Raw genomic sequence first — 20,095 nt, forward strand, 5'->3', positions numbered from 1 at the left:
GAATAAACATTTTTGTAGAGTTTGGAAAAAAAAATTAAACTTCTTTCCTCCTCACCCACTTCTTTTTAAAATTTTTAAATTTATTTTTATTTTTATTTTTTCCTCCCCCATCCTCCCACCCCTCTTTTCCCTCTATACAGTCCCTCCTTCCTCCATTCTTGCCCCCCTCCCACCCCCCATTATGTGTCATCATTCTCTTATCGGCTAGATCATTCGTCCTTTGGTTTTTAGAGATTGGCTTATCGCACTTAGCATGATATTCTCCAACTCCATCCATTTGCCTGCAAATGCCACAATTTTATTATTCTTTATAGCTGAGTAATATTCCATTGTATATATATATATACCACAGTTTCTTTATCCATTCATCAATTGAAGGACATCTAGGTTGGTTCCACAATCTGGCTATGGTGAATTGAGCAGCTATGAACATTGATGTGACTGTATCTCTGTAGTATGCTGATTTTAAGTTCTTTGGGTATAGGCCGAGGAGTAGGATAGCTGGGTCAAATGGTGGGTCCATTCCAGGTTTTCTAAGGAATCTCCACACTGCTTTCCAGAGTGGCTGCACTAATTTGTAGCCCCATCAACAATGTATGAGTGTACCTTTTTCCCCCACATCCTCTCCAACACCTATTGTTGCTTGTATTCTTGATAATCGCCATTCTAATTGGGGTGAGATGGAATCTTAGTGTAGTTTTGATTTGCATTTCTCTTATTACTAAAGATGGTGAACAATTTTTCATATGTTTGTTGATTGCTTGTAGATCTTCTTCTGTGAAGTGTCCTTAGCCCATTTGTTGATTGGGTTATTTGTATTCTTCGTGCATATTCTCCTCACCCACTTCTGTGTGTTTTCATAGATCAAAGGAGATAATCCCAGTATACATGTAAAAAGATCATTGTAACTTACCACAATTTTAAAGCAGCAGTGAACCAACATCTCTACTGAAAATATAATTTATGATCAAAGATTCTTCAGTTGCTGTACTTTACTTTATATAAAAGAATTTAGGAAATACTTTTTGTGGGAGGGTTCAGTCTCTACAAATGGATGGATACCAGAAATTACTGTCATTACCCTCGAGAGGGAAAAGTGGCATGTCTCCTTACTCAGGAATTGACTAGCAATTGGGCATTGAGATGGGTAGACATGTCTATTCTGATCTCTGCAGAGCATCTGTTGGAAATTCTTTGGATCCCTGTTTCCCCTTTCAGAGAGCAAAAGGTTAAACTTGATATTCTCTTGTCGTCTTTATTCCAAATCCAGGATACTACATCTAGGGGCTGGGGGCATAGCTAAGAGGTAGAGGATATGCCTTTTATGTACAAGGCCCAGACTTGATCTCCTGTACTGAGGGGCCGGGGGCGGGGGGGATCTATATCTAAAATTTTCATAGTATTCTGAGTTCTTGAAGTGGATTAGGAAAAATTTGTTCAAACAAGTAGCCTAAATGAGGCCTTTTTGCTTTCTTTCTCTTCTTTCACGTTCTGGTCTGCTCTATTGATCACACCTTTAGAGAGAGTTGTCTCCTTTTATGTTTATTTGACCTGAAACCCCATGAGAGATTTTGACCAACCTTTTAGCATACTGGATCCCTTTATGTGAATAGCCTGATGCAGATCTATCTTCTTGGGGTTATTTTTCTTGAGTGATATGGAGATTGTAAACAAGCTGCTGGTCAATTGTATGTTGTAAGTTAACGCCAAAATATTGTGTCTGGTTTTGTTAGTGTATCAACCTGAAGGGTTTACTGTGTATCCGGAAAATTGTCTGCAAATGTAATTGTAATTCTTAAGTCATGTATTTCTATTTTTGTACATAAATTTATGTGTATGTGCATTTGTCATTCTTGAGTTTCTCACTCAATTAAATTTAACCGTATAATCTGAAAGTTATTGAACATGTGTCATATCACATGTAGGGGGTGATAGTTTAGAATTTTCTGGCCAGAAGGAATTTTAACAACTATGGATGGTATCTTTAAAACTTCAAAGGAAAAATAGTAAAATTTGAGGTGTACAAGCTGAGAGGTTTTTATTTTTACATTATTAATTTGCTTAAGTAATTTACTTGGATAGATTATTTTCAGTTTTTGTTACTAATTTCTATTCAAAACTCAGTTAAAAGGTTAAATCAGACATTTAAAAAGAAGATATTTATTACTCAAATTTGAGCATTTGACAAATGTTTGCCTCAATATTTCTGGATTTTGACATTTTGTGTTTAAAATTTTTTAAAAGGTTACAAAGCCAGTGTTGTCTCTTCTTGTACACTCTATTGAAGTTTAGCAGAGTGTGTATCTGTAACTCACAATTTTGTCATTTTGACAAAAATGTATGGATATCTGGGCTTCCTGTTTGTCTCATCATGGTTTTGCTGGTGCAAGTTTATAACACTATTATTCCTTGGTTTCTTCCATGGCTATCATTAATAGTTTATTAAGAATATGAGGGAAAAAAAAAAAGAAAATGAGGGAAACCTGTTATCAAAAAGGAAAGTAAGATGTACATATGTACTAATGTTTATTCTCATTCATGTGTTGGATATTGTTTTAAGGATTACAGATTGGAGAAACAGATTGACCTCAGATTAACAACATTAGGCATTTCACATAGTATATGAACCACTAGGGAGTTGAAATAATGCTTTTTTTTTTTTTTTTTTTCATTTCTTCTCTACAGTAAATTCTCCTTACCCACAGGGGTGCACTCCAAGACTCCCAATGGATGCCTAAAATTTTATATAGTAGTGAACCTAATAATTTAGTGGGTTTTTTTTTCCTATCTTAACTAAGCATTTAGCATGTATACCTTTTGTAGTTTCAAGTGCAAAAAACAATACAACCTCAGCACATAATTTTCATTCTTAGTATGTGGAGAACTTTCACTTTTTTACATAAAGTAAGCACTTCAGAGGTTTCTTTGATATACAGATACTTTGGCACTTTGGGGCCAATATTAAGTAAAATAAGAATTACCTGAACACAAGCACTGTGATACTACTGTATTTGATTGATAATCGTGATGGCTGCTAAGTGAGTAATGGGCAAGTAGCATATGCAGCATGGATATGCTGGACAAAGGTTTGATCCACTTCTGGTTAGGATGAGCAAGAGGGTGAGTGAGAGGGCACAAGGTTTTATCACCCTCCTGAGAATGTTGTACAGTTCCTGTAATTTTCCATTTCACAATTTTGAGGTTGACTGGTAAATAAAACTTCAGAAAGCTAAATCACAGATGAGGGCTAGTAGTATGCTTCAGAATAGCCATGTACCTGTCATAAGTGATGATGAATACAGGTCAAGCATCCCTAATCTGAAAATTCAAAATCTGAAATGCTTCAAAGTCTAAACTTTTTTGAACATCGTCCAGATGCCAGCTGGTAAAATTCCATCCTGTGAAACTTTGTTTCTTGCACACAATTACTTAAATATTCTATAAAATTACCTTCATGCTACATGTAAAAGGTATATATGAAATATTAATGAATTTTGCTTTTAGAATTGGGTCTGATACCCAAGATATGTCTCCTTATATATAAGAAAATATTTCCAAATCTGAAAAAAAAAATTCTGAAATCTTAAATAGTTCTTGTCCCAAAGCATTATGGATATGGAATTCTAAACCTATGCTGTGTTTGGAATAAAATTCTTTGTTTCTGTATTTTTAAAAATGTCTTGTATGTTGCAGTGGTGCAGTTTTAATCATAGTGAACCAGGAGGCTAAGGCAGGAGGATCACAAATTCAAGACCAGCCTCAGCAGCTTATCAAGGGCCTTAGCAATCTAATGAGACTCTTTCACAAAATAAAAAAAATTCAAAGGGGTGGGGATGCAGCTCAGTGATAAAGTCACTTGATTTTAGTCCCCAGTACGAAAAAAAAAATAATAAATGTCTTAATAGACATGTAATTGGCTGCAGAACTTTCTACCTTCATTTACAAGTTGGTTATTGAACCTGCTTTTTTGGTGTGTAAATCAATTTATTCCTCTCCTTCTCTTCCCACTTTTCCCGTTTCCTCTCTCATTTTTCTTTCATTGTTTTTGAAGATGACTTGAAAATCTGAAATTTTATTTACAGGACATTTTATAGTTGTCTTCTTATATGCTTTATCCTTAGTGTTGCTAACAAGGTTGTATTCAGGTGTACCCATCAGGAGGCACAAAAGATAAACTCTGGCCAGGAAGAGAGGAAAGAGTCTGCTACATTGAATCAACATTGTGATTACTGATGATTTTTAGCAAGCTTCATGTAATTTTTTAGAAAAAAATTATGCAAAGCCATAATTACTAATTTTACTTTAGTCTCATAATTTCAGGTTACATATTCTGAAAATAGTTTCCTTTGTTCTTTGTGTTTCATTTCCAGGAGAAATGATAATGTAGAAAATTGAATTCTCCTTTACCACAATTGCAGCATTGAAAAATGTTTTAAATTTAAAATCTTAACATCACATGGGAATATTTGAAACCATATGATGCACAGAGGGTGCAAAAGTGAAATTTATATGCATTGAATGTTTTGTGTTTCAAAATGTGGTGTGATTCCTCATGATTTTTAGAAAGGTGTCTGGAATTTTTGTACTGAAGCAAAGTAGAAATGTACTTGGGTTTCCTGTAGTAAGACAGAAATGTCCATTACTTCTACAAAAATCATGAAATAGTTCTGATTTTGCAACATAGGCATGTAGACTTGCCAAGAAATCTGACCATCAACTAAATAGCTGTTTCTAGTAGATAAAGCCTTGAAGTCTCAGCTGAGCATGCCAGGAATAAGCTTCTGTCTCAAGGCATTGGTTGGGTTCTATGTGATTTCTTTTTATTGAATTGTAATTAGCTTGGGGAGAAGAGTGGGGGAGAAAGCACACTTACTTTTAGTATCCTGGACCAGATTTACTCCATAACCAGGATACTACTACTAGGGAGCAACAAATTAATATGCATTTCCCAGCTTGCTGCCTTTTTGACACCTGATGATGTGGCGTACATTTAGATGATAAGGAAAATCCCTGATCACAGTAGGAACATCTGTTTTTTTCTGGCAAGAGGGAAAGTCTTCCCCCATCCAGCACAAAGCTGAATGACTGCTTGGGGCATCCTCTTAAATGGAAGATTAACATAATTTAAAAATAACAATAAAAAAGGAATGTAATTCCATATAGTATTATTTCTTAAAAAATCTTTGTAGTATGGGCTTCACTGGAATAAATTATTTCTTGTCATTAGCAATTTTAATAATCATTAGGTTTTACATATTGATGTTACTGATGGATTTTTTTTTTAAGTCTAAAAGAGGAGTTCTGTTTTTGATTTGATATTTACTAGTGTACAGAATGGAGACATTAATTTATTCAAGTAATGAAATTGATTTAAAATACATTCTACAATTTATTATGTAGAATAAATTCTACCGTGTTGCAAAATCTGAACAGGAATAAAATTTGACGGCTGGTTGTCTTTTAAGGTATGAAATAGAGGACTGAAATTTATTTGATTTTAAATTCTTGTTGTTTGGTTCATAAGTGAGTTTGCATGTAGTCTTGCATAGATATAATTAAAACTACCACATTTTAAAAATTTACTCTAAAATACTTTCAAATTGAAAATAGTGTACTATATACATTTCAATGGGAAAATTAGTAAATAATAAGTATAACATTGTGATATAGAAATAAATTGCATTAAAAAGCCTGGTGTGGTGGTGCCTGCCTGTAATTCCCTTGGCTTGGGAGGCTGAGGCAGGAGGATCTTGAGTTCAAAGCCAGCCTCAGCAAAAGTGAGGTGCTATGCAACTCAGTGACACTGTGTCTCTAAATAAAATACAAAATAGGGCTAGGGACATGGTCAGTGCTCTAGTGTCCCTGAGTTCAATCCCCAGTACCCCCTCCCAAAAAAGAAAAGAAAAGAAATTGCATTAAATGATGTTTGTTAATCCATTCACATGATAAATACAGAATAACAGCTTTTCAGGCCTGCATTCTTTATCTGCACTTGACTCAAACTTTAGGTGAGATCATATGGGAGAAAATGACGAAATGACTAATAGGACCTAAATGACGCTATATAATATAATATAATATAATATAATATAATATAATTATAATATAATATAATATATATGTTGCTTAGTTGTTAGAAATATGTTTTTAAAATTCTTTACTTAATTGATAATGATTTAAGTTACTGTTAATTTACTGAACTTTGATTACACAATGAATTAATACATGGATTCATTAATGACTTCTCTTTGAATTAGAGAAACTTATGAGGGGGTTAATATCAGTTTTACTTTTCTTATCAATTAACTCTTCAAGTGATTATATAAATATAAAATTAAAGAATTTTTCAAGTATGGTGCAAAAGATAGCTCCTTTAATCTTTAGCAATAGTCTCTGTACTATGATTATTCTGTAGTACCCTGCTGTATTGACTATATGTCATAATGGACTTTAAATGGAGAAATAACATACTATTTTTTAGATGCAATTATAAAGAATCATTTTTCCAAGGACATTGTATACTGTAGTGTGACATTAACTTGAAATATGTGTATATCAGTGGTAAACATCTTTCAATATAAGTCTAAAACAATATTACATTTCAGTGGAATACTTTTCATTAAAGTTTATATTGATACTTCTTTAAAGTATTCCTTAATAGTTTATGAATTTACGAGAGTGTTCTTTTAGAAGTCCATTTTCTGAAAACATGTGAAATAGGAAACCTAAACATATTGAAGAGTAAGCCATCTGCATTGGTTGTAGGCCACTGTGTTAAATGCTTGGGTTGTAAAGGTGAGCAGTGATCTCTGCACAGCCTTCACTGTAATAGTGGAAATAGCAATTTTAAAATTAGCCTAAATTATAAGTTAGAACCTAATTAAAGTAAAATTAGAATATAGTGGTAACAAAAGCATGACATGATTAGTTCTTTTGAGAATCAGGGAATGCTCCACAGTGGAAGTGCATTTGAACTAGGGTTTGAAGAATGTAAACTATTTAAGTGGAAGAAATGTTCTTGGAAGCCTTGGCTCATAAAGAGCATGAGTGAAGGTGAAGCGGAGTGTGTGGCATAGTAAGCACAGTTGTCTGAAAGTTCCTCTCTCCACCACCTACAGTGTTTGACACAATGACCATGTGTTCCAACATACATTTTAGAAAAATTCTCAGCTAGGAAGCAGTGCAGAACATTTTTTTTTAAGCAGTGCAGAACATTTTTTTTTTTTAAAGACTGGAGCCAATGTCCTGTTGGAAGGTCACTTTGTAGTTCACATGAGTGACATGACACATTGATCCTGAAGTGTACTTATGATCAAGAAGTAAAATCTAGATATAGAATATTGGATTAACAAGATTTATGGACTCTGGATAAAGGAAGGAGTTGAGGGCAATTCTGAATATGTTTGGGAAGGGTGCATGAGTTAACCTAGGATGTGAGCTTCATTTTGTATTGTTGTGTTGAGATTCTTTGAGGCTTCTGCTGTAAATTTATATTATGAATTCAGGAAAATATTTTGTATTGTGACCAGTGCCAAGTTATCAGGATAGGTGATTTTGAAATTGTGCATTTTTTGAGTTTGTCCAGGGAGTCAGTAGTGATCAGGTCACAGAAAAACCCATTAGGCAGTTTTTTTAGGAATAAGAACAGTGATGGGGGCTCAGAAGGAGCAACAGAAGTATCTACTGCAGACAGGATTCCAAAGGCAAAAATATTGAGACTGTAGTAGCATCAGATCTATTATTTTAAAGCTATACATTCTCCCCTTTCAAGTGATATTTACCACTGTGCAAACATCTAGTTCCCTATTAACTTTATTGATTACCTTGGAATTAATTATTTCATTAGTAGTTGAAAACAGTTGATTTTCTAATTCTGTTATTTATTCTACTCCATTATTTGGCACGTTTCTGAAAAGACAAACTTCCCTTTGTCACCTGGCACCTGTTGGTTTCCCTGAACCTTTCCTACTGAAAAGACAGGATAGGTTTTCAGACTTTCTGTTTAATGACTTGATTTCTAAGCAAGGAGTCTGGTGTAGTATCATCTCAAATGGGAAGTGAATAAAAGAAGGTCCCTAGTCATGGAAACTCCAAGATCCTTTATATAAAATTGTATTTCACCCTTTTTCCTATTGTTCTCTTTGTAGACATTTAAGTTTCTATCACTAATAAATTTATTTATCCCTTGTGGTTTGTTTGAACTTTTTTTTTTTTTACAGAGTTATTTTAATCATCTGTTGACATGACAAAACTGGCATACATTGTCCGTGTATTTATGGAATAGTTTCCTTATTTGCTGCATCCTTTCCTTAGATTTGGAAGTGTTTTCTCCTTATCATTTCCATGCCTGTAAGCAAGGTCAGCTCTAATCCCTGGGCATGGAGCAGCATCCTTAATCTTATCAGCATTTTATTATACTTGTGTTTATACCCCTTTACAGTTTTCTCAAGCTGCACTGACCAGAAATGCTTTGACTTTTTCTAGTAAACTTTTTTTATAGAACTTTTTCTATTAAAAACTCCTAGCTGCAAATGTTTGACTATCAGAATTTAAAATGATTTTAGTTTTTGCAGTTTACTTCTCAAAAAAATTATGAAGTTTCACATCAAAGTTTATATTGGTAAATGTAGATTTTTTTTGTTGTTTATTTTTGTATGTCACATTATTGACATAGCTCCAAGACTATCCATTTGCACTTGGTTTTATTCTCAGGTAGAACTCATAAAGAAAGAGAAAAGAGTATCCTGGTCCACAGCTGAGATTTTTACCATGTGATACTATTATTGCACTTTAAAATTTTTTTAATGGTATTTGGTGCTTATATAGTTTAAGGAATGAAGAATAAGAATCAATTGCATACATAATATTTATAGCCAGACTATTATTAGCAAAACTAAGTATATTATATTTCTCTTACTTTGACTGCAACCAAAGGTAACATTTTAAATCTGATCTTATAGAAGATAATTTAGATTTAGTTATCGAACTCAAAATGGATTTTTTCTTCCTAGATTTGTCATTTCTTTGCAGAACATTGAAATAAGTTTTAAACTCAAAAGTCAAAGCAAGTTCTTAAAATTTATTATTTGAAAGAATGATCAGTAGCACTTGATTGTTCTGGGGAGTTTTAAAACATATTGAATAAATATTATTTATGTTAAGATACAGCTTTTCATAACCATGTCAGAGTGAGCAATTTTGTTTCTGTTTATGTGTCAGGTTGTGATTAAGCCTGACCTTTTCGTGATATTTTAGTTAATCCTGTCCAGTTTGTGAAATAGGTAACACAGTAACTCTGAGAATATAAAATCTCTTACCAAAGTTACAAACTACCGGATCCAAAGAAGCAGCAAATTTATTAGTCTTCCTTGTTGTCAACATTTTAGGTAAATGAAGAAGTCACACCAACGATGTAATTGTGATGTTGGACAGCAGAGTAAAAGAGAATATGTCATAATTAACAGATAAAGTTTCACTTACAAAATTTTTTATTTCATTTTTTACTTTTTAGATGTACTTATTTGACTGGGGAAATCTGTGGGAGTATGAAGTATACAAGTGTTTTGTGTGTGTGTGTGTGTGTGTGTGATTAGACTTTCCTGACTTTGGCACATTACAGCATTTTTGAGGTCTAATGTGGATGTGATGTCCTTAGTCAGCTACTTGGTATAGACTTGGAAAAGTATTTTAAGTATGTGGAATCATTTTTCTGCTACTTTTGGTCTGGAGCTTCACAAGATGCCTTTTTGTTTTTCTTTTTGAATAGAAAGATGAAAACTACAGAAGCCTTCCACGGGATACTAGTAACTGGTCTAATCATTTTCAGAGAGACAATGCTCGCTCATCTCTCAGTGCCAGTCACCCAATGGTGGACAAGTGGTTGGAGAAGCAAGAACAGGTAACATAAATGCCTCCTTGTACATGGGTCCTTGATGCAATATCCTATCTCATCTGTCCAGTGAAGTTTCAAGTAGTAGGTTCTATGTCTAAGTCCATCTAACCTAAATGCAGAATATTTTGTGCTGCTCAAAGAATTCTTCTGAGTAGCTGTGAATATTTGCAGGAGATTTTCTGAAATACTGCAGCTGGTAATGGTGCAGCAGCTTCAATATTTGGCAGTGAATAATGCAGTTAGTGAAGACATTTTCAAGGGTCTTCCCTTTTTCATTAGACAATAAGTCAAGGAATCTGAAAGACAAATTAAAACTTTCCATTATTCCTTACTTCACTTTATGAGAGGAGTATATGCCACAGTGTTGTTTTAGAATCTAGTTTATTTTATCAGGTGCAGGCACTTACCCCTTTGTTTTAGTCAGCTTTTTGGCTGCTGTGATTAAAAGGACCCAACCGGAACAACTGTAAAGGAGGATAAATTTATGTGGGGACTTACAGTTTCAGAGGTCTTAATCCATAGATAACAGACCCTTTCTGGTGGTTCAAGGTGAGGTTGAACATCATGGAAGAAGCACGTGTCAGAGGGAAGCAGCTCTCCTGATGATTTGATTAGGAAGCATAGAGTCTTCACTTACCAGATATAAATATATACCCTAAAGGCACCCCCAATGCCCACCTCCTCCAGCCCCACCCTACCTGCCTTCAGTTACCACTCAGTTAATCCCTATCAAAGGATTAAATCACTGATTGGGTTAAGACTCTCACAACCCAATCACTTCTCCTCTGAACCTTCTTACATGTCTCACAGGTGAGCTTTTGGGGACACCTTACATCCAAGCCATAACACCCTTCATAAATGTCAATGATTTATTTTAAGTTTTTACAATTTTTAGAGTTTGGCTAGTTCACCTTATGAAACAGTCACCTAATAATTCATGAAGTCTGGATGTTTACCATTGGCTAGAAATATCTTCTTCCAGGGGCTGTGAATTTACTCAGTGGTAAAGTACATGGTTAGCATGTGCAAGGCCCTGGGTTTCATCCCTAGCACCAACAGTGGGGGAACTGGGTGAGAAATAGGTGTACCACATACAGTTGTTATATCACTGTTAGAGAAGTGCTGCCTCCCAGGAAGACTAAGAACTGACCTGGTAAGCTAATTCTTTGTTGTTTTTAGTGTCTTGGATTCTTATTTGGTCATAATATTTTCCTTGCCTTTCCTTTCCCCTCCCTCCCCCTCCCCTTCCCCTTCCTCTTGCCCTTTCCTTTTCTCTTCCTCTCCCTTTTCCTCTTTCCTCTCTCCTTGATAGTGGAGGAATCCCAGTGTTTCTTGTCATGTGATAGTTTTTTTTTTTTTTTCTCTGCCAGCCGTTATTGAGGCATTATTGACAAAACTGTATTTTTTTTTTTTGCGGTACTGGGGATTGAACTCAGGGCCTTGTGCTTTCCAGGCAAGCACTCTACCAGCTGAGCTACCTCCCCAAGCCCAAAACTGTATAATTTTTAACATGTCCAATGTGATATCTTGATATATGCATACAATGTGAAGTCATTACCATGATCAGATGATTAATAATATGTTACCTCGCATGGATAGTGTGGTGTGTGTGTGTGTGTGTGTGTAGAACATTTGAGATCTATTCTTTTAGAGAAATTCAACTCTATAATACCTTATTATTTAGTATACTCACCATGCTTTACGTCAGGTCTACAGAACTTATTAGTCTTATAACTAAAAGTTTGTGCTCTTTGACCAGTACTTGACATATTCCTCCATGCCCCAGCTCCTGGTAACTGCCATTTTACTCTGGTAATATGATTTCTATTTCACTTTTAAGTTTCCACTGTTAAAATATAAGTTAGACTATGTGGTATTTGTCGTTATGTGCCTAGCTTATTTCACTTAGTATAATATTCTCTGTGTTCATCCTTATCACAAATTACAGGATTTCTTCTTTATTAAGGTTGAATAATATTCCTGTGTGTGCATTTGATTTTCTTTATCCATTTATCTGCTGATGAATACTTAAATTGTTTCTATATCTTCACTATTACAAATAATCCTTTAATGAAATGAAAGTACAAATATATTTTTAATGTGGTAATTTTGTTTTATTTAGATACATATCCATAAGTGGAATTGCTGCATTATATGTTAGTTCAATTTTTACCTTTGAGGCATCTGTGCTGTTTTCCACAGAGGCTGTACTAATTCATATTCCTACCAGCAGAGTTCAAGGGTTGCCTTTTCATGTCCTTTCTCACTAACACTTTGTACCTCTTGACTGATAACAGTAGTCCTAACCAGGTATGTGGTGACAACTCATGGTTTTGATTTACATTCCCATGATGTTCACTGATGGTGAACACGTTTTAATAGTTTTGACATCAAATACCAACATTTTTTGGTTACCTGATTAATTAGTTATTTTCTTTAAAAAGTTCATCTGAGTGTAAAACTTAAGTGTGTACCCTGTGGGACAATGTTTTATTTCAATATTTTACTAACTAATAATTTTATGGCCTAAATGTCAGACTAGCAGTTTTCAATTTAGATCAATGATGTCAGTGGAAAGAAATTATAAGCATTTTACATGTTTCAACTCACTTTGTGTTTCATAAAGTACAAATCATCAAAAATAATTTTGTGCAATGTTCAAATATGAACCACCAAAACATGATTTGCCTTGCACACCCTTTTTGGTATTGCAAATGTACTCATTTTTATCATATAGTAAGTATTAACATATAAATACTGTGCGATGGAAATAATTTTAAGCAACTTTTTAAAATGTGGAAATTCTACTTAGAAAACACCCTTTTCTCAAAATAACAGATTTTTAAACAAATTGTTAATTGCATCATTACTTTGAAGTAAATGTTTTTAAAATTTGGACAGTGGAATTAGCTAGTTACTAGCTTGCTTTTACTATATGAGATTTGGACATATGACTAAACTTGCCTATTATCCTTTTACTCATCTATCAAAGGAGCATCAACAAAGAGTACCTGCCTTGTGGCGTTTGATGTGTCAAGTGTTATAAAATCCACCAAGGGGGCTGGGATTATATCTCAGTGGTAGAGTACTTGCCTAGCATATGCAAGGCACAGGGTTCAATTCTCAGCACTGCATACAAATAAATAAATAAAGGTTTATCAACAACTAATGAAAAAAAATTTTAAAAAAAAAACAAAAACAAAAAACCCCATCAAGGGCTTAGGATCATTCCTGGTACCTAGAAGTCTCTATTATATCAGAAAGAAAATTGGCTGCTAATAACAGACAACCTAGATTCTCTAGTACGGAAATACTTGCTATTCATACAACAGAAAGGCTGGTGGGAGGGAGTCCAGACTGTATTTAAAGCTCAGCAACCTCAGTAAGGGTCTGAATTTTCCTTCCAGGATGCTCCTCCCCGGCCACCTTGACTGTCAGCATCAGTTTATCCTTTATTACTAGATCCCCAACCATCCCATCTTGCACAGAGGAAGGGGGAACGAAGCCTTTGTCCTCTTTGTGGCTCTTTTTGAATGCACAAAATCCTTTCCCACAGCCTCCCAACAGATGCCCCTTAGTGTTTTGTTAGCCAAAATTGCATTACTTCTCTGCCCACTTCTAAATCAAAGGGAGTAAAAGTACCAGTGTTGGTTTAGACTAGTGGAGCTTAACCCTCTGGAGTTGAGGGCAGGGGCTTTGTCATTACTGAATAGTGTCAGGGGTTCGTTAAATCAAGAAGGGAGGGCATTGTAGAAAGGAATGACAACCCACAGTTAGCTAATATGCTAAATATGACATTTTTATTGCAATATTTGGATAAAAAGATTGGTAACCCAGGGTTTCTAAAAATGACATTACATTTAATTATATTGTAAGGATATAACTTTTATCTACTGTTACAATTGTAGATCTGTTTTTAAGGAAGTAGTAGTTTCTTTTTGTAATTATAATATAAAATGGTTTCTTTTTAAGCATAAAAGATTCTTTTGAGAGACTGTCCTCCTAAGACTTAGTCTTGATTTGTTTCTGTTGACATTATTTGATATATTTGTTTCATGATAGGCAGGTTTTGGAAAAACAGCTACTCCTCAGTCTATGTATATGACATCAGCTAGTCGATTCCTAAGCCTAAACCATCTTCCTTAAGTTTAGAAAAAGGTGATGCATGCACTAAATACAGTATGAATGAGACTGTATACCGAGAAGAATAGAAGCCATTGACAATTTCTGTTCAACAGAAGGAGAGGGAAATTTATTTAATGGGACAAGAAACACACACACACACACAAATAAAACAAAACTCAGATTAAATCTATTTGCCAGAAGTAAGCACTATTGTTTGGACAGAAGAAGAGTTATTGGTTCCACTTTATACACTGTCAGTGCAGTCCGTTTATTTTGTTAACTGTTCCCCATGAGTCATCTGACTTTAATAGCTCCATGTCTCTTCTGAGGCTTTTTTTTCTCCATGGTTCTTGCCACTCAGATTAAAGAGGTTTGCATCCCATAGATAAAAGAATGTTTTGTATTATTAAAAAAAAAAAAAAAGAATAATTAACCCTCAGACTTGACAATTTGGGATTGCCAGGGTAGAACTGATAGCTGTCCTCCTTTCCTTATGCCTCTACACTGGAGAGGTCAAGAGAGTTCTAGATTTTATATGCCTCCAGTGCTTTTGTTTTTGCTCTATTTCCTGCTAGAGTGTTTTATCTCTCATTATCTCTGTTTTTGAAGGCAATTATGACCACATCAACTTTGCCAATGGGAATAAACAGCAGAGAGAAAAGGACAAAAGGGTGCTTTGGAATGCTAAACTAGCAGCACCTCTAGAAACCCAGAGTATCCTATTTTCTGTGTATAACTGATCCTACATAAGGAGACATTGAAACTTCTTTCCTTCTGTCAGAATATTGGTTGGTTTTACTTCTATAACAAAAAGGAGGTGCTGTATCCTAGTAGAACTCTGTATCAGGAAGTACTTGCGGTCAAGCTCAACATGATTTCTAGAAATAGTAGTCTTGCATTTCAGTGACAAATTCACCTCAGAATAGCCTGTAGCTTAATCCTGCATCAGATTCATCTCAAGAGGTACAGGGGTGTTTATCTTTCAAAGGACATCCTTTTGTTTTGCCAATCTTGTGACTTCCTTTCTCTGAGAGATCTCAGAGGAAACATGAAGGATCTGAAAAACTAAATGGATTGTTGTTGTTCCTTTGAAAAAATTTTTCTTCTGAAATTTTGATTCTGAGACTCAGAGGAAACAAATAAAGAAAAAAAGCAATGGACCCCTTAGTTTTTATGTGGTACTGTGTTTTAAAAAGTTTGAATTCTTTTAACCATTATTATTTCCCTGACTCTGCCTGGACTGTAATTTAATATTGGCAGATAATGGATCATAAGCTGTATCTTCACACTTTATTGGAACTAATAAATTCTACAAAAGAGGAGTCAGGAACTTTATAATACATGATTGGAAGTATTTAAGATCTGAAAGTAGAGTGATCTTAAGGAAAATATAAGCTAATTGGGATCCTGCCATTTTCACTACTTTCTCTTGGTGAATAGTCCTGAACCCAATTAGCAGAAATAGCAAGGAGGTATAAGGGACCTTCTAACTGCCACTTAAGCTTAGTGAGAAGGGAATGACTGCCCTGACCTTTTGTGAAAATTCTATGTTCTAGGGTTCTTTCCATCAAGAAAAACTTCATTTAACTGGCGGATTCTTCAGAAGGTGGAAAAATACCTTGAATATTTGATGAGGACACAGTTCCACTGTGTTCTGTATCCTCACATTTGTCCTCTTGCTAGCCAAATTGAAATTCCACCATCCAGGGTTGTGTTTTAAAGTTTCACAGCCAGGAGTTTTAGGAACAGTGGCAAGGCCTTTGTGTGTGTGCACGTGTGTGCGTGTGTGTGGGTGCGTGCGCATGCACATGCACATGCACATGCACATGCATATGCTGGAATTGCAACCCAGGACCTGTGCATGCTAAGCATATGCTCTACCCACTGAGCTACAGCCCCAGCCCCCACAATGCCTTTTTTCTTGTTATTTTATATACCTTTATTATCTGTTCCAGTCATGACACATTGGCTTTATACTTTATCATGCAGAATATTACATTTCTGAACTTTGATCATATAGTCCTTCTAAAATGAAGATGACTGAGATGGGAATAGTGTCTGTTTTTATGTTAGCCTGAACTTGTGGAGTCCTAGATATTAGAATAAAAACACAGCCAAATCTTAAATATAAGATATTTGTATATGGAGAATAATGCTAGAAAATACTTAATCTTTTCTTTATTGTCAAAACAACCTACTTATTTGTTTATTCTGATACTTTTTAAACCTTCAAAAATATTTCTATGTCATAATTAATATTGACATGATACATAATGGTTATATTCATACATCATATTACTCTAAATTTGTTTTATTTTACTTTGCATTATAATTTTATTTATACCGAATTTTAAAATATCTAGGGCAAAGTAAATTTAAAACATAGTGAAGAAGCATTTTAATGTGTATCCAGGTTTTATATAAGCATTTTAAAAACTTATTTCCTTCCATGCCAGTCAATAAGTAACTGTGGTTCTCAGTTTTACCTATTTCACTTTGTCTTACGAATTCCTGAGTGTTGGGTACAGTCAGATTGGCTCCTGTTTCCACATGATTCATCACACTTGGAATTTTCTCCCTATAGAGGAAGATCCTCTTTCTTTACCAAGTACTTACTAGTCATTCTGAAATAGAAGGGGAGAAAATCTCCTTTTCCTCAGACCTAGAACTATGTAGATGAGATAAAGAAGTTGGTTTCTGGAGCATGAAATGATCATGCTTTATTAATTATAAAATCAGGAGATGGTTTATTTAGAAATCTGATTACAACAGCTGCAGACTGGCCAGTAAAACAACTCAATGGTCGCAGCATTAAAACAGAAAAACTACAGAAATTCAGATGTAAAAACAGAGCTTTATGGTATCTACTGTCATTGGTGGGAAACAAGGTCAGATTCTGGTGATGCCAAATGTAATCGAGATGTTTCATTGTAGTTCATTTTATGATCGTTCTTTAATCCATGAACACTGAGTAACCAATGACTGTTCTGATTATCTGGTTAAAAATAACCCTAAGCCCCTCTGGTTCTAAATTTCTACAGTTGTATGTTAAGAGGAGATTTATTAATATTATTTTCAACCCTTTGCAAAATTTGTGTAGAAGCAAACATAATTGTGTTTTTCTCTAGAAACACCAAATGTAGAAACTAAAAATATCAAGATGTTTTAAAACTAAATTTAGTTTTAATGATTAAATGCCAGAGATTTTATTTTATAACAAAGTCGTTCTCACAGTAACACCAAAAATGAAACCCAAAACACCTTTTTAAAGAATTGTCTTCTTGGGACTGGGTTGTAGCTCAGTGGTACAGCGCTTGCCTGGCATGTGTGAGACACTAATCACCATGATCCTCAGCACCACCTATAAATGAATAAATAAAATAAAGGTACATCAACAACTAAAAATATTTTAAAAAAGAAGACTGTTTAAAATAAAGTTAATTTAATGAGTAAATGCCAGCGGTTTTATTTTATAACAGAAAGTTGTTCAATAACACCAAAATAAAATCCAAAACAACCTTTTTAAAGAATAATCTTCTTGGGGCTGGGGCTGTAGCTCAGTGGTAGAACTCTTGCCTTCTCTTGCCAGTGCGAGGCACTGGGTTCAATCCTTAGCACCACATGAAAATAAATAAATAAAGATACTGCGTATGTCTACAACTAAAAAATATTTTTTAAAAAATGAGTTGTCTTCTTACCTGGATATATTAATGCAAAAGCAGATTATTTTATTGTGCTTCCATGAAAGGGTAACTACTGTTATAATACGTATAATGACTGAAGGATGTAGTACATGTTTTCCATATATCCTACTTTTATTTTCAGATATTGTGGACTCGAATAGTATCAATGGAGAACAGGTCTGGAGTGTAGGGGCCCCTGCTGACATTCTTTTTAGAAGGATCCTCTGACTTCCTAGGAAGCCTTCCTGGTCACATGGAGGGCTGCTTTAGTTGATATTTTCTCCTGAGAAAAACAAGACACATTCTACTCTTACATATATTTAAACACAAAAAGACACTGTGAGTTTGGGAAGCATGTGTCAGGATTAGAAACAAGCCCCGTCAATTAGTGGATCTTGTCTTCTGGCCCTCATATCACTGGCTGTGTGGCTGTATCCAAGGCAAATAAACTCCTCAAACTTCATTTTCATTGTGTATAAAATGGGAAAAATAAATTTGGCAGATTTGGATTTATTATAGGTTGAAAAGCAGACCCAGTTTCTGGCATATTATAGACACTTCTAAGAGGCTGTTTCCTTCCTGTCTTTCATTTTAGGTTGTACCTCAGCAACTCTGTTTTGTGATGAGTAATTGTGTGTGTTTGTGCGTGTGTGTGTGTTTTGCTGGGGATTGAACTCCTCTTAGCCTCGCGCATGCTAGACAAGAGCTCTGCTACTGAGTTCCACCCTCATCCTGACTGATTTTATTGTCTTAAATGTTATTTTCTCCTTGCATGTTGGAAGTACCATTTGGTATGCTGTGCAGTTCATTTTCATCCCTGGTGTATTTCTAATGCCCTCATCATCCTTTCAGAATTGGATTCTTGTTTCTGTGGCATCTTATCAGAATTAGAATAAAATTTAATCTTTTTAAATCATCTCTGGTTCTTTTCTGAAGAACATAATCTGACACCAAAATGACATTAGTGTTAAATCTCTGTGTCTGCATTTTTAAATATTTCCTTTTGTTTTTGGCAGACCTATGTAGGATACTAGTCAAGCATTCTAAGTCTCTTGTGAAGGCTTCTGCTTGGCCACTGGTTAAGCATATGGATTGCTTTGCCATATGAGTGAAGTTAGGGAGACCCAATGTCACTCATTTGGTTTTGGAACTGGATTATGCAGTTGAAGGGTTACACATGTATTTCTCCTTTCTCTTGATCGCTGACCATATTTATTGCTTTGTTGGCCTATGGTCCTAAAAGCCTGCAAGCAGCAAAGAAGTGAGGCAGAAATTCTACTGAGTGAAAAAAATCTTGGGTGGTATGTGGATTAACCTTCATGGGAATCTGTTAGTAACTGATGATTTCCTTGCCTGTGAGTATTGCTGCTAGAATCAGACATTTAAGAGCCTGTTCTATGGATAAAGATGCATTTCATTTTTAAGCTCTGACCTTCAGGTGCCTTTTCATATTTTCACTGCAGGAAATCTTAAAGATTTTTGTTTGCGAGTTGTATGATTGATATGATGGTAGAAGAATACTTGCTTTATATTATATTCCCGCCCATCTGTATGTCATTTGCTTTTGAAATTTTGGTTTTTATTTCTATATTTCATGAGCAGTAGTACTGCTGTTCTTTAAAAAATACTGGTTAAGAACTTGCATTAACATTTTTAGCCTACAATATGTTGTTTCACTACCTATTTCCTACAGCTTGTAGAAATTGAATCATTCATAAGCCACTTTTTAATTTGTGAATTTTTTTGATCTAGGTATATCTACTTCTCCAGTAGTACACAGACTTTTCCCACCTACCTTGAACATGGTCATGAAGTGGTCTTAAAATGTTCCTATTTTAAGGGTTAAAGCATTTTGTTCAATGGCTTTATGTCTTCATCACCACTGTGGTCTAAGAGAGTGTGCCCAATAATATTTTTCATTGATTTTGTATATTGACAAATCTTTTTTTTTTCTTCTTCAGTTTTTCATTTTTTTCTCTTATGTGATTATGTTTGAGAATGTGGATCACTTTTTCTTTTTTGTTCCCTTACGCCTAAGTTAAGGATGGAAACAAGGGCTGGTGTTTTGTTAGAAACAGTTCATTAGCTGGGCCTCTTGTGGCTTAGCTTCCTATTCCAGTGGAGGATAGATGCCCCTTATCATTTGGGGAAGAGGCTTCCTTCCCCTGTCACATGCCAGTGTCCTCGTTTCTGTGCTGTCTCCCATCCATCTCAGACTTTGGACTTTATTCTTACATTAAACTCCCAGAGAGCTACCCATCATGAATATTTCTGTCTCTTTCTGCTAGAACTTTCCAGTCAGCAAATATGTGTTCAAATAACCCCACTCCTCTCCCTCTCCTAGCCTTTATCCTGCTGTTGGCTCAGCTCTGGCATGCCTTGTCCTCTATAATTC

At 34.9% G+C, this 20,095-nt stretch overlaps 1 protein-coding gene across 21 annotated transcripts in view; it reads left to right on the top strand.

Annotated features, from left to right (window-relative positions):
- The window catches only part of Pard3 (par-3 family cell polarity regulator), a 649,712-nt gene that overhangs the window by 322,990 nt on the left and 306,627 nt on the right, over positions 1-20,095 (top strand). For 19 of the 21 annotated variants that reach the window (XM_047521509.1, XM_047521522.1, XM_047521510.1 and 16 more), the window contains one exon: positions 9,767-9,898. The exons of the other annotated variants lie outside the window; for them this stretch is intronic. In XM_047521509.1, coding sequence (XP_047377465.1) covers positions 9,767-9,898 — 132 coding nt within the window. The remainder of the gene's footprint in view (positions 1-9,766; positions 9,899-20,095) is intronic. 21 annotated transcript variants of the gene reach the window in all.

Source organism: Sciurus carolinensis, chromosome 12 (genome assembly GCF_902686445.1).
Source record: "Sciurus carolinensis chromosome 12, mSciCar1.2, whole genome shotgun sequence".
NCBI classification, from domain to species: Eukaryota; Metazoa; Chordata; class Mammalia; order Rodentia; family Sciuridae; genus Sciurus; species Sciurus carolinensis.